At 43.0% G+C, this 15457-nt stretch overlaps 1 protein-coding gene across 1 annotated transcript; it reads left to right on the top strand.

Moving 5' to 3' along the window:
• Positions 1-893: 893 nt before the first annotated feature.
• LOC140617952 (probable cystatin-15) lies at positions 894-4749 on the top strand. Its single transcript, XM_072799790.1, has 3 exons — positions 894-1178; positions 3743-3853; positions 4553-4749. The coding sequence occupies exons 1-3, from the start codon at positions 948-950 to the stop codon at positions 4631-4633; spliced, it is 423 nt and encodes a 140-aa protein (XP_072655891.1). The 5' UTR covers positions 894-947; the 3' UTR covers positions 4634-4749.
• The last annotated feature ends 10708 nt before the right edge of the window (positions 4750-15457 follow it).

The raw sequence follows: 15457 nt of genomic DNA, 5'->3' as shown, positions 1-15457 counted from the left end.
TAGATCTGGGATGCCTGGGTGTCTCAGCGGTTGAGTGTCTGTCTTTGGCTCAGGGTGTGATCTTGGGGTCCCAGGATCGAGTCCTGCATCAAGCTTCCTGTGTGGATACTTCTTCTCCCTCTGCCTATGTCTCTGTCTCTCTTTCTCTCTCTCTGTCTGTCTCTTAGGAATAAACAAACAAACAAAGAATCTTTAAAAAGACAAAGTGGTAGTGGTGCATGGAAATGCATGTTGGTTAGGGCTGGGAAACACCTTTCTTTCCCAGTCCCTGACCCCTCTCATGCACATGGCTGTCATCCATGCCCATTCTGTCAGAGCCCTGCCCTGGGCTGATACCCACTTTGTCCTGGGCATTTTCTCCACCCACCCTAGGACATTAGAAACTTCTCTCCCCACTGCCAAGCACAGCGAGTCCTCATGACAGGTAGGTCAACAGGTGCCAGTGGTGGTACAAAGGATGATAATGCAGTTCCAATGATGGCTCTTTCCTGTGCCTTCCTGATGCTCCCAGAGTTTGTGGGCTGCAGCCATCGTCATAGGTAGACCTGGTTTTTACCTCAACTCCCCAGGACTCAGGGCCCACTGGTGTTCCTAAGAGTTCCTGTGACTTGGCAGCTGTAGGATACATGGCTGTGAGAACAAGGGAGATGGGTTCAGGACCTCTTTTTGGAGCCTATTAGGGCTGTGCTGGGGTAGGGGGAAGCAGCCCTGGAAACAGAACATATTGCATTGCATGTCCCTGGGTCCAAGGCATGTGGAACAAAGGGGTGGAAATTGTAAATCTTTGCTCTGCCTTCTGTTAGGGATGATAGGAGGGACAAGGCAGGCAGTGAAAGGGAGGAGCTAGACAGAGCATTGGCCAACATCCCAGGGACTCCTTGAGATAGGGCTGTGTGGGATGCAGAGCTTTGGAGGGTGTCCCCGCACCAGCTGTCACCCTGCCACCCATGTGTTGCTGGCCTCCAGGGCTGACACCAGACAGCATGCTCCTGAAGGCATCCCTGCTTCTGGGGCTCATTGTGCTGATGCCTCATGTTTGCAGTCCCAGCTTTGTGGACATTAGTAGGAGATCAAATTACTTCACCCTGTGTGTTGAGTTTGCAGTATTTCATTTCAACCAAGTCTACCCAGATGAGTATGCATATAAGCTGCTGTGGGTGCGGCGAAGCCAGCACAAGGTGAGTAGTGTGTCCTCACTCCATGTGGCTCCATGTTTGCCCTGAGACCACACTTGGGGGTGGGTGGGTCCATGATGTGCAAGAAAGATCAATGGATGTTTTAATTTTGTAAATATTATTTAAAAAGTTATAAGATTTCATTAGAAATGCTTCAAGTTTCTGATTTGTTTCCTTCATGAGCAAGGCTCCTGAATAACAGAGGAGAGATGGAAAGAAGTTGAGCAGAAAGCAAGCATGGAAGGCAGAGATCCAGCTGCATAGTGAGGGAGGGAAGAACAGCCACCAGTGAGGTAGCTGGGACAAGCCAGAGCAGCAGGGACAGATGAGAAATGAGAAGGACTAAGAGAAGGGGTAGCTGGTAAACACAAGCCCAAGAAGGAAAGGCATCACAAAGGCTGATCTGTGATGCTCAGTTAAGCTTCATGAAGCACTGTGGATCCAGGGCTGAGCAGGAGGCAGTAGAGAAGACAGATTGGGACATGTTCTTGTTGGGCTGTGATGCTGGTGAGGACAGGTCGACAGCCCTGGAGTTCATGAGTGGAATAGTGGAAGGCTGGGGAAAAGAGGTAGGTGTGGGGGCCCAGGGACAAGGGGAGGCCGAGAGCCTGGGGTTGGTCAGAGAAGGCATCTCAATGGTGGGTACTCCTGGAAAAACCCAGTCACATGGAGGTTGGGGATGAGAAGGGCAGGCAGCTCCAGAGAGAACCCTGGATGGGGACAAGCAAAGTGTATCTGTGCAGACAACCTGAAGTTCTGTGGATGGGAGTTACAGAAAAGGAGATGCAGAGAGGAAGGAGTGCAGGGGGAGGTGGGGCTGGAGACACCTTTAGGGCCCCAGGTGAAAATCTGAGATGTTATCCTTAGAGATATGAAGATCCATGGAAGGAAGTCATTCAGGGCTCAAAAGCCCATGTCAGGCTGAGACTAGGATGCAGGGGGATAGTATCCTGGTCACTGGGAAGAAGTGGCTGGCTGGCTTCTGCATCTGCTGAAGGTTGATGGGGGTGTACTGGTGTGAGGGTGTACAGACATGGGATGGACCCCTAGTGTTTTCCCAGAACACATGGGTGTGCAGTGACTCTATCAATTGAAAAGACAACATAGCAAGGTTGGAGGAGACATGAACAGATCTGGGCAAGACACATTGCATTTAGGATTCCAGAAACAGCCTATGCAGAAGAAGACTGTGGGGTATAGAGCCTTAAGAGTAGGGAAGAAGTTGGGCCTGATGAAAATGTGGGAGTCCTTAGCCTCTGTTGGGCAAATCTTTCCCACTGTTGTTTATTCTTATCACATTGTACTTTCTTTGAACAGAATACAAACTGCTATCCAGACCTCATTCTGTCCATGCCAAGATTCTGGTCCCTGCATGAACAACCCTGAGCCAGGCAGCATGCCTGGTGGGCCCTGGTAGGGAGGGTCTCACATCTGCACCACACTCTTGAGGACACTGGGTGTGGGCCCTTCCTTGCACAGCACCCCCGGGCTTCCCTCAGTTTCTCCCATTTTCTGACTCTCTGCCTCTTCCTTGAATGGCAGCCAGACCTGGACACCTGGAGGCCACAGGAGCTCCTTGGGCATGGGTAGTATGCCTGTGCTCCCAGCCACCGTGTCCTGGTCCAGTGACCATGCAAGTGAGGCTGGGGGGTGCATGACTCCATGTGCACATGTGTGTTTGAGAGTGTGTTGTTGGTGTGCATTGGGGCATGAGTGGGTATCATGTGTCTGTTTCAGGAATTGAGCCCCAAATGAAGTCAACCTTCTAGATAATTCCAGGTCAGTCCAGTGAGAGACAGGTTCCTCCCTATGGTGATTTCTGGTAACATTTCTATGTTTGAGTTCTTGAGTTTTCAGGCACTTCTATTTAACGAGATGAAATAGTAACTTTTAATAACCTCTGATAGAAGCTTAACAAAGATGTGGAACAGCAACTGCCCTATAAATATCCAAATGAGCTTTAGCAAGAAGAGCCCTTTTGGGTAGTCAGCTCCCACATGAAGAGGCAAGCATTCCCAGCCCCCAAACCCCCCTACACTCCTATCTAGATGTTGCCCTGGAAGGAATGGCCAGCTCCAATGGCTAATCAGTAGATTACCACACCCGTGTTACCCTGCCCTCCAGAGGAAGACTCACTGGCGTGTTCACCTTGTGTCTGGCCAATGCTGCCCAGGCTATGACTGAGAAATCAGTGGTGCCATCAGTGTTGCTGTAGCCTGAGAAGACTCCTTTGGTCCTATGAGCCTCTTACCTCCTTATCTCCTGTGTATTCATGTGTGGATGTGACTAGCAGGTACAGGTCATCAGGAGCAGCGCCACAGGGAAGACCCTACTACATGCTTCAGGTGCATTTAGGAATATCTTTTTTTGAAAAAAAAAATAGAGACTCTTAAGTCTCTATTTATTATAAATCAATTTAAAAATAAGAAAAATAAGAGACATCGTACAAATGTCCTTATTCATTTACATACATACATTCACAGTTGTTGCCTGTTTTCCTTTTGGTTCTCTGTTTTTCTTATTAATGCAAAGTATTTTACTGAAGTTCCTACAATTTTTCTTAACAGAAGTTTACCATGATATATTTAATGGAATTGGAGTTGGGACAAACCATTTGTGCAAAACAGGATGAAGATCTGGACAACTGCCCCTTGCAAGAAGGCCCACGAGAGAAAAAGGTTTGAGAATCTGATGAGCATTCATATAAAGGAGGGTTGATGGGAAGAGGCTTAGGGAAGTTGTCAGGGATGATAATGGGACAGAGAGACAGTCCTGGCTTCTCTCCTTCCAGGTCCCAGGGTTCCCCACTGAGGGAGAATGTCGTTATTCTAGGCCAACAGAGCTGCTCCCAGGAGAGCAGCCAGCTGAGTGCTGTGCTCACAGCTGGCCTGTGTAAGGACCTTCTTGTGTCATTATCTATAAGATGATCTTATCTAGGGGAATTGGACCCTGGGCATGAACCTGAGTCAGGACGATGCCCTCAGTGGGGAATTCTAGCCTGAGGGGCAGCCTCCCTTCCAGATGGGTTTGCAGCAGCTGGACCCTCAGTGGGCAGTCTGCAAGCTCCCTCAGAGCTCATGGGGGCAGGGGCATCCAGGCAGTGTTATGGGTACTGGCAGGACCCCTGGAGGGCAAGCTATGGTCCCACCAGACACCCTCTCAGGAGCCTCTGTACCACATATGTACGTTCAGCAACTCCTGCCTGTCATTCTGGTGGAGGCTTGAGCTCCTCAAATCCTGCCCTAGGCCACTGTTTCTTTTTGCTTTACATCATTTGTAGTTTTTCATGCACCTTGAACTCCTTCTCAGTCCTTCGTGCTAAGTGCTCTCCATGTGTTAAACTGTTCTAATCTCATGATTGCTTTTTTCCTTTTCAGGTGGACTGCACCTTTATTGTGGATGTCAGACCATGGTTTTCCCAGTTCTCCCTCCTGAACAGTACCTGTGTGCAGAAATAGGCAGAGTAGCAGCCCCTGGCTCCTCAGGCAGGAGTTCCTTTCCCTCTAGAGAGCAACAGTCAGTCTATAGTCCCCGGTCTGTTCAGTATCAGGGGAATTAAAGGTATCTCAGAGCACTTTCTGGGTCTCTGTCTGTTTTGCACTATCCCACATCTTTTATATTATATTTTATAAATGCTGCTTCCCCCCATGACAAGGGGTGGAGAATTGACCATCATTATTGCTCTTACCTTGGCTATAGGTGCAGAGTGTTGGGTCAGTCAGAATCCCCATCTCAAGGGAGGCTGCCCTAGTGGTTCTTGCAGGGTCCCCACTGGTTGGTTGATGTATTTATTCATCCATCCCTCCATTCTTTTTTTTGTTAATAATAAATTTATTTTTTATTGGTGTTCAGTTTGCCAACATACAGAATAACACCCAGTGCTCATCCCGTCTTAGTGCCCGTTAGACATTCAGCCCCACCCCCCGCCCTCCTCCCCTTCCACCACCCCTAGTTCGTTTCCCAGAGTTAGGAGTTAGGAGTCTTCATGTTCTGTCTCCCTTTATGATATTTCCTACCCATTTCTTCTCCCTTCCCTTCTATTCCCTTTCACTATTATTTATATTCCCCAAATGAATGAGACCAAAAATGTTTGTCCTTCTCCGATTGACTTATTTCACTCAGCATTCCATCCCTCCATTCTTCCATGTATGCATTCCTTTATTCATCCATCCTCCAATGTCTCCATGCCTCTCATCTATTCCACTCAAAAGGAATGCAGACAATTTTGCTGGGGAATAGCCACCTGCTGCTTCTTTCCTGTTTTTTTAAAATATTTTATTTATTTATTCATGAAAGACACACACACACACACACACACAGAGAGAGAGAGAGAGAGAGAGAGAGAGAAGCAGAGACACAGGCAGAGGGAGAAGCAGGGTCCATGCAGGAAGCCCAACATGGGACTCGATCCTGGGTCCCCAGGATCATGCCCTGGGTCGAAGGTGGTGCCAAACCACTAAGCCACTGTGGCTGCCCAGGCTTCTTTCTTCCAACTCTGGAGCCAGGTTCACAATGGGGTGGTCCTTCTAAAGAGGGGTCATATATAGTCACAGGGATTGAAGGTGGGTAAGTAAAGTTGACTAAGGGCTCTGCCCTCTGTGGACACCCACCAGGGCATCTGCACATGAGCCTCTTGACACATGGAGGGTAATCCCAGGGCCTCTGAGGATAGCTCAGAAAATGGTAGCTCCAGTCACCTTGTCCCACCTGCTCCTTGATGATGCCTGTACCCTCTTTCTCAGCCCAGTGTGGCCTTCATGTCTGTCAACACCAATCACTAATCCTGGGATGGGCACTGTGGTGACAGACACCCAGCCTGATAAGCAGCCCTGTCTTCTAGGATACTCATGGGCAGCAGCCCTGGAGGAGCAGAGTGAAGGAGGGTGTGGGGGCACCTGGAAGTGTGACTGGGATAGACACACTGTGGCAATGCCACTTGAAGGAATCTTTCAGCATGGAGGGGCTGAGGCATCTTTCTTCCTTCCTCTTGGTTTCTAAGAATTCTGATTTAGTTGTTCCTAGTGGAAAGTCTATCTGTTTCCTGGACAATCCTTTTTTCATGAAGTGTTCATAAGCAATGATGTAATATGATTTCCCAAGATGACTGGGGCATAACACAAAAATAGTGGCCTGGTTCAGCTTTGGCTTTTTGAACAGTCTGTGTAGTTTTTAAGATCTCCCACACTTTGATAGGGGCATATACAATCTTTCAAGGGTAAGTCTATGTGGTCAGTAGAGCTGACCTATTACCCACCCTGGCTTTAGAGCACTCATGTACTAAGGGGTTGAGTCATTATGTTTGGGCTGTGTGGCTTCATCTTAGGAGGCCTGGTGTTCTGTTCTTTCTCACTCTCTCTGTCATGTCTTATCTCAATCGACATGAAAACCACCTTGGTTTCATTCTACAAATCTAAAAACCAAGCCATACCCCCCTTTCTATTATAGAAGAATCTCTGTGACCTGACATCAAAAGACATAAGGTCCCCAGGTAATTAGCACTGTGGACACAGTTGGGAAATAGTTCTCTAAGGAACTGCAATATTTAGAAATGTGTGAATTGCAGTTAGGGTATTTTGTATGTGACCTATGTCTTTTCTCTGATTCCTGCTCTGATAGAATAGGGAATTAAAAACATGGCCCCATTCATGGAATTGATGTTCACGGGTCATGGTTTATGCAGGAGTCTTTGATAGGGTGGGTAAATGTTGTGCCTGCCACTATTGCTGTTGATGAGCCCACATTAATAGCTCTTGAATGAAACAGCATCATCAAGGTGAGTCAGCCACAGGGGCAACCCGTCCTATGTCATCATGTCCTGGAGAGACATCTCCAGATCCAGCCCAGTACTCATTGTCCCAAATTAGAAGGGAGCAAAAATATACTTGGAAGTTGCAAATCAAGTACACACATAGAAACATTGACACACATTTCAGAAATTCTTGATTTCTACAAAACCCAGAATGTTTTATAGGACTTCTGGCTTTGAGGAATAGAGCTCCCTGGAATATATTTATGAGACCCCTCCTGAAATAGGGACTTAACCAGAATCTCAACACTGGGGTCTTCAGGGAAGCATCAAAGGGGAAAGGGAGGAGGTAAAAGAGAAAGGGGGGAACTGTACTCCCTGCAAGTAAGGTTGATGTCATAAAATCCAAGTGATGAAATGATCTCTGTTAACCCTCACAACCAGCTTCCTTCTCCATTTCTATATCAGGGCCCTGGCAGCTAGCCTAATTATTCTTTATTGTGCTTTTCTTAAATTGAGCTTACAAGTTGAGTCCAGCTCTTATCACTCATGTTTCCAAATGCAAAGATCCATAGACATTAGCAAAGAAATGAAAGCTTAGGAATATGTGTAACTAGATATTTGTTATACCCTTTCCATGATGCTTTCCAAATATTTTCAAAACAAAATCACATATCATAGAAATTGCTATTGTATATATGATTTCCTGTGCTGTCTTGTGAGGACACATTTTCAGTCCAGCAATATCATCAGTGAATCAAAACCAACACATCAATGTCCTAAAGCATTGCATTCATTGAACTGAGCCCCTCATTTCTATCTTCAACTGCCCCAGTCTCAGGTGCCATCCTTTAGCATCTGCCCCAATGTATTCCCAAAATGCCCAATATGCTGTGTATAACCTCTCCTTCTTCTCCAGTCTCCTTTCAAATCTACTCTTTAGATGATGACATCTGTTATCTGTAAAGTGATCTATATTTTACATAGATCTATCTCATGGCTTACATCCTATGTGTCGCTATCAGATCAAGGTAAAATATTCTCAAAGTCACGCAAAATCTTGATTAGTTCTACATGTTTAAAACATAGAATGTCCATAAACCACATCTTCTTTATCCATTCATACACAATGGAATATTACTCAGCCATTAGAAACGACAAATACCCACCATTTGCTTCAACGTGGATGTAACTGGAGGGTATTATGCTGAGTGAAGTAAGTCAATCAGAGAAGGACAAACATTATATGTTCTCATTCATTTGGGGAATATAAGGGAAGGGAGAAGACATGTGTGGGAAATATCAGAAAGGGAGACAGAACATAAAGACTCCTAACTCTGGGATCCCCGGGTGGCGCAGCGGTTTAGCGCCTGCCTTTGGCCCAGGGCACGAACCTGGAGATCCAGAATCGAATCCCACGTCGGGCTCCCTGCATGGAGCCTGCTTCTCCCTCTGCCTATGTCTCTGCCTCTCTCTCTCTCTCTCTCTCTGTGACTATCATAAATAAATAAAAATTAAAAAAAAAAAGACTCCTAACTCTGGGAAACGAACTAGGGGTGGTGGAAGGGGAGGAGGGTGGGGGTGGGGGTGAATGGGTGACGGGCACTAAGGGGGCCACAGAGGGGGGCACTTGACGGGATGAGCACTGGGTGTTATTCTGTATGTTGGTAAATTAAACACCAATAAAAAATAAATTTATTATAAAAATAAACATAGAATGTCCAGCACTCTGTCAAAAACAATCGGAAAAAAAAAACATTTGATGGGTAAATCAAGAGCAAAATTTAATAATAGAAACAAATCTGAAAATGTACCTAGACAGTGCAGTTATCAGTCATGGAATTTTAATGAGGCCAAGATTAATACGTTCAGAAAAAAAGATGGTTAATACCGGTGAAGAAGTAGAAGCTATCAACGAGAATGAAAGGAAAGTTCTAGAACTGAAAAATATAATAACAGAAATGTATGATGTGATAGGCAGGTTAACCTGCATGGGAGTTAGAGCAGATGCAGGATGGGAAGCATGAGAAGGGGAAGGTGAGATCTTCTCCATAGGAGAAGAAACAGACAATGGGCAAAAGGAATATTTGAAGAAGTAAAGCATGAGTTTTCTGGAACTGACCAAAGACATCAAGCCATTGATTTAAGCAATTAAAAACCTAAGCAGGATATAATAAAAGAGACCCACAACTGAGCATAAAAGAGTTCAAAATCAAATTTAGGGAGAAAAATCTTAAAATCAGCCAGAGGTAAAAAGATCTATTTTCAAATAAACCACAATCAGGCTTTTAGCTAACCTCAGATAGGAAACAACAAATGGTTAGAGGATACTGTTACGCACCCGCTAACCACTGAAGGAAATTAACCATTGACCTATAATTCCTCAGCCAACGAAATCTCTCTCCAAACTGCATATAAAACCAAGTTATTTTAAACGAGCAAAATGGAATGTATTTGTTGTCAGGAGAATGCTGTAAAATAAAGACTAAAGGGAATTCTCTGCACAGAAAGGAAAAACAAGCCCATGCAGAAGAATAGTATGGTAGAAAGAAAGGAAGAACACATTAAAAGGATTAATAAATGGATAAATCTAGATGATACATTGAGTATAAGAAATGATCCTGTGTTGAAGATTGTTAAATACATATAGAATTAGTATACATGAAAAATATAACATAAAGTTGGAACTGGAGCCAATGTGGCTAGAATGATGTAAATGCACTGGAGACTATAATTAAATGACATGGTTTAGAGATCACCCCCTAAAATCAATAAAAACGGTTCAACACCCCAACATTTAATAGTGAAAATGGAAAATTCCAAATATGAAGAGAAGATCCTTAAAGCAGCAAGAGACAAGACATCCCTAACTTTATTGGGAGAAATATTAGATTAACAGTAGACTTCTTCACAGAGACCTGGCAGGCTAGAAAGGGCAGGCAGGATATATTCAGGGTCCTAAATGAGAAGAACACGCAGCCAAGAATACTTTATCCAGCAAGGCTCTCATTAAGAATAGAGGGAGAGATAAAGAGCTTCCAAGACAGGCAGGAACTGAAAGAATATGTCACCTCCAAACCAGCTCTGCAAGAAATTTTATGGGGGACTCTGTAAAAGAAAGAGGAAGTCCAAAGAAACAATCCACAAAACAGGGACTGAATAGGTATTATAATGACACTAAATTCGTATCTTTCAATAGTAACTCTGCACGTGAATGGGCTAAATGATCCTATCAAAAGGTGCAGGGTTTCAGACTGGATAAAAAAGCAAGAACCACCTATTTGCTGTCAACAAGAGACTCATTTTAGACCTAAGGACACCTCTAGCCTGAAAATAAAAGGTTGGAGAAAAAAAAAAAAGGTTGGAGAACCATTTACCATTCAAATGGTCCTCAAAAGAAAGCAGGGGTAGTCATCCTCATATCAGATAAGTTAAAGTTTATCCCAAAAACTGTAGTAAGAGATGAAGAGGGACACTGTATCATAATTAAAGGATCTATCCAACAAGAGGACCTAACAGTCATGAATATTTATGTCCCTAATGTGGGAGCTTCCAAGTATATCAATCAATTAATAACCAAAGTTAAGACATACTAGATAATTACACACTAATACTGGGAGACTTTAACAAGGTGTTTTCTGTAAATGACATGACTTCCAAGCACAACATCTCCAAAGAAACAAGAGCTTTAAATGATACACTGGACCAGATGGATTTCACAGATATTTACAGAACTTTACATCCAAATGCAACTCAATATACATTCTTCTCAAGTGCACATGGAACTTTCTCCAGAATAGACCACATACTGGGTCACAAAACAGGTCTTAACTGACACCAAAAGATTGGGATTGTCCCCTGCATATTTTCAGACCATAATGCTTTGAAACTAGAACTAAATCACAAGAAGAAATTTGGAAGAAATTCAAACACATGGAGGATAAAGACCATCCCGTTAAAAGATGAAAGGGTCAACCAAGAAATTAGAGAAGAATTAAAAAGATTCATGGAAACTAATGAGAATGAAGATACAACCATTCAAAATCTTTGGGATACAGCAAAAGCAGTCCTGAGAAGGAAGTACACCACAATATAAGCATCTCTCAAAAAACTGGAAAGAACTCGAATACAAAAGCTAACCTTGCACCAAAAAGAACTGAGAAAGAACAGCAAATAAAACCTACACCAAGCAGAAGAAGAGAGTTAATAAAGATTTGAGCAGAACTCAATGAAATACAGAACAGAAGAACTGTGGAATAGATCAACAAAACCAGGAGTTGGTTCTTTGAAAGAATTAATAAGATAGATAAACCATTAGTCAAACTTATTAAAAACAAAGGAGAAAAGACTCTAATTAATAAAATCATGAATGAAAAAGGAGAGATCACCACCAATACCAAGGAAATACAAACGATTTAAAAAACGTATTATGAGCAGCTATATGCCAATAAATTCGGCAATCCAGAAGAAATGGACCCATTTCTAGAAAACTACAAATTACCAAAGTTGGAACAGAAAGAAATAGAAAATCCGAACAGGCCCATAACCAGGGAGGAAATTGAAGCAGTCGTCAAAAACCGCCCAACACACAAAAGTCCAGGGCCAGATCACTTCCCAGGGAAATTCTATCAAACATTTAGAGAAGAAACAATACCTATTCTACTAAAGCTGTTCCAAAAGATAGAAAGAGATGGAATATTTCCAAATTCGTTCTATGAGGTCAGCATAAACTTAATTCCAAAAAACAAAGACTTCACCAAAAAGGAGAATTATAGATCAATATCCCTGATGAACACAGATGCAAAAATTCTCAACAAGATACTAGCCAATAGGATCCAACAATACATTAAGAAGAGTACTCACCATGACCAAGTGGGACTTATCCCCAGGATGTAAGGCTGGCTCAACACTCGAAAAGCAATCAACGTGATAGATCATATCAACAAGAGAAAAAGCAAGAACCATATGATCCTCTCATTAGATGCAGAGAAAGAATTTGACAAAATACAGCAACCATTCCTGATCAAAACTCTTCAGAGTGTAGGCAGAGAAGGAACATTCCTCAGCATCTTAAAAGCCATCTACGAAAAGCCCACAGCAAATATCATTCTCAATGGGGAAACACTGGGAGCCTTTCCCCTAAGATCAGGAACAAGACAGGGATGTCCACTCTCACCACTGCTATTCAATATGGTAGTAGAAGTCCTAGCCTCAACAATCAGGCAACAAAAAGAAATAAAAGGCATTCAAATTGGCAAAGAGAAGGCAAACGCTCCCCATTGCAGATGACATGACATTGTACGTAGAAAACCCAAAAGATTCCACGCCAGTATTGTTAGAACTCATACAGCAATTCAGCAGTGTGGCAAGATACAAATAACTGCCCAGAAATCAGTGGCATTTCTATACCCTCACAATGAGACTGAAGAAAGAGAAATTAAGGAGTCAATCCCATTTACAATTGCACCCAAAAGCATAAGATACCTAGGAATAAACCTCACCAAAGATGTAAAGGATCTATACCCTCAAAACTATAGAACACTTCTGAAAGAAATTGAGGAAGACACAAAGAGATGGAAAAATACTCCATGCTCATGGATTGGAAGAATTAATATTGTGAAAATGTCAATGTTACCCAGGGCAATTTACACCTTTAATGCAATCCCTATCAAAATACCATGGACTTTCTTCAGAGAGTTAAAACAAATTATTTTAAGATTTGTGTGGAAGCAGAAAAGACCCCGAAGAGCCAGGGGAATTTTAAAAAAGAAAACCATATCTGGGGGCATCACAATGCCAGATTTCAGGTTGTACTACAAAGCTGTGGTCACCAAGACAGCGTGATCCTGGCACAAAAACAGACACATAGATCAATGGAACAGAATAGAGAATCCAGAAGTGGACCCTCAACTTTATGGTCCACTAAGTTTCGCCAAAGCAGCATATACTATCTACTGGAAAAAGGACAGTCTCTGCAATAATTAGTACTAGGAAAATTGGACATCTACATGCAGAAGTACAAAACTAGACCACTCTCTTTCACCATACACAAAGATAAACTCAAATGGATGAAAGATCTAAATGTGATACAAGATTCCACCAAAATCCTAGAGGAGAACACAGGCAACACCCTTTTTGATCTCGGCCACAGTAACTTCTTGCAAGATACATCCATGAAGGCAAAAGAAACAAAAGCAAAAATGAACAATTGGCACTTTATCAAGATAAAAAGCTTCTGCACAGCAAAAGAAACAGTCAACAAAACTAAAAGACAACCTGCAGAATGGGAGAAGATATTTGCAAATGACGTATCAGATAGAGGGCTAGTATCCAACATCTATAAAGAACTTATCAAACTCAACAGCAAAGAAACAAACAATCCAATTCTGAAATGGGCAAAAGACATGAACAGACATTTCACAGAGGAAGACATAGACATGGCCAACAAGCACATGAGAAAATGCTCGGCATCAGTGGCCATCAGGAAAATACAAATCCAAACCACAATGAGATACCACCTGACATCAGTGAGAATGGGGAAAATTAACAAAGCAGGAAACCACAAATGTTGGAGAGGATGTGGAGAAAGGGGAACCTTTTTGCACTGTTGGCGTGAATGTGAACTGGTGCAGCCACTCTGGAAAACTGTGTGGAGGTTCCTCAAAGAGTTAAAAATACACCTGCCCTAAGACCCAGCAATTTCACTGTTGGGGATTTACCCCAAAGATACAGATGCAGTGAAACGCTGAAAACCTGCACCCCAATGTTTATAGCAGCCATATCCACAATAGCCAAACTGCCGAAGGAGCTTCTCTGTCCGTGTGGTCTATGTATACAATGGAATATTACTCAGCCATTAGAAACAACAAATACCCACCATTTGCTTCATTGTGGATGGAACTGGAGGGTATTATGTTGAGTGTAATAAGTCAATTGGAGAAGGACAAGCATCATATGTTCTCATTCATTTGGGGAATATAAATAATAGTGAAAAGGCATAGAAGGGTAGGAAGAAGAAATGGGTAGGAAGTATCAGAAAGGGAGACAGAACATAAAGACTCCTAACTCTGGGAAACGAACTAGGGGTGATGGAAGGGGAGGAGGGCGGGGGGTGGGGTGAATGGGTGATGGGCACTGAAGGGGGCACTTGACGGGATGAGCACTGGGTGTTATTCTGTATGTTGGTAAATTGAACACCAATAAAAAATAAATTTATTATTAAAAAATACAATGTAAAAAAAAGACATAGTTAATTGATTACTGGAAAAATACAAGAAGTCAAAACAAAATGGAAGTGCATCTTAAATGTAAGAACACAGGGATATGGAAAACAGTAAGAATGGACTAAAGTATACTGTCAGTGCTAAAAAAAATGTTTAGTGTAAGAATACTAAGACTCCATAAAACAAATTTTAAGAAGCTGTGCTTGAAATAAAGGTGGACGTTTTACTGATGGAAATTTTTGTACTAGGTAGATACAACTCTAAGTGTGTCTTGTGAAGTTAATCTACTGAGGAGGATAGCTCCAGGCCAAACTGGTATGAGTAACTTTTCAGGTTGCAGGTAATTAAAAGTTTGCCTTGGCAAGCTTGAAGCTGGTCTTGCCCACCAGCCCCAAGCACACATTTTGCATTCTCTGGAGAGAACTGCAGGCAGTGACTAACATCCCCCTCCCTCCCATAGGGAAGGTGCTCAAGAGACACTACATAGGGAGATTTCTTCATGGAGGAGGGGCACCTGACATGGGTCTCTGCTCTTAGTTCTCAGTACTTTCCCATTTGGTGCCCTGCTGCCTCACCCTCTCCAGAACCCTGGGGTCCTCTCTGATTTGCCTGCTTGCCATCCATTCATTCATTTTTTTCCACACCTACTCTAGTATCTTGCCCCTCTTCTTAGGCAACCATTCTCATGCCTTTAATCTGTGCCTTTACATTGATTTTCTTGAAGAGTGGGTAGTTTTGTTCTGTGTTCATAATTGGGTTGTGTTATATATCTTATTTTGAATTTCACTTTTTCCTGTTAACATTGTCTTTTAAAAGATCCATTCTTGCTTCACTCCATAAATCTATTCTAGCTTCCAACCCCTGCATCATGCTTTGTGGGGAGGTGTCCACCCTTTTACCCACCTTTCCCCCACCCTTACATGGCTTTTGACTCTCTTCATCAAATCTATTGCAGTGAGTGTTTCTTTTTGGTACTTCATGGATATTCTGAGAAATTCTTTGGACTGGTACTCAGGAATAGACTTCCTGTGTCCTGGGCTTTGCAAACCCTCAATTTATTCTCCAGGACGGAGGTACCAGTACTCATGCTCCCCAGATGTGCAGGAGCCCTCCTTTGCCCCTGGATCAATCTCATCTTGCTTTCTCATTTTTGATAGCCTATTAGGTGAAAGGAAGTAATTCTTTTCACTGGTAATACCTATTTTCACTTCTTTGGTTACCAGTGGATTTGAATATCTTTTGATATGTTTAGACTGCTGGGTTTCCCCCCCCGAAAATGCCTGGCTCACAACATTAGCTCATTCCTTAGTCTC

The sequence above is a fragment of the Canis lupus genome, chromosome 26 (assembly GCF_048164855.1).
Source record: "Canis lupus baileyi chromosome 26, mCanLup2.hap1, whole genome shotgun sequence".
NCBI lineage: Eukaryota > Metazoa > Chordata > Mammalia > Carnivora > Canidae > Canis > Canis lupus.
This window is presented reverse-complemented; position numbering and strand designations above follow the sequence as displayed.

Excerpts from the sequence above, each read along its gene's own strand:
- LOC140617952 (XM_072799790.1), top strand. The coding sequence starts at position 948 with ATGTGTTGCTGGCCTCCAGGGCTGACACCAGACAGCATGCTCCTGAAG. Across the intron at positions 1,179-3,742 it reads TGCGGCGAAGCCAGCACAAG|AAGTTTACCATGATATATTT; the intron begins GTGAGTAGTGTG and ends TTTTCTTAACAG. Across the intron at positions 3,854-4,552 it reads AAGGCCCACGAGAGAAAAAG|GTGGACTGCACCTTTATTGT; the intron begins GTTTGAGAATCT and ends TTTCCTTTTCAG.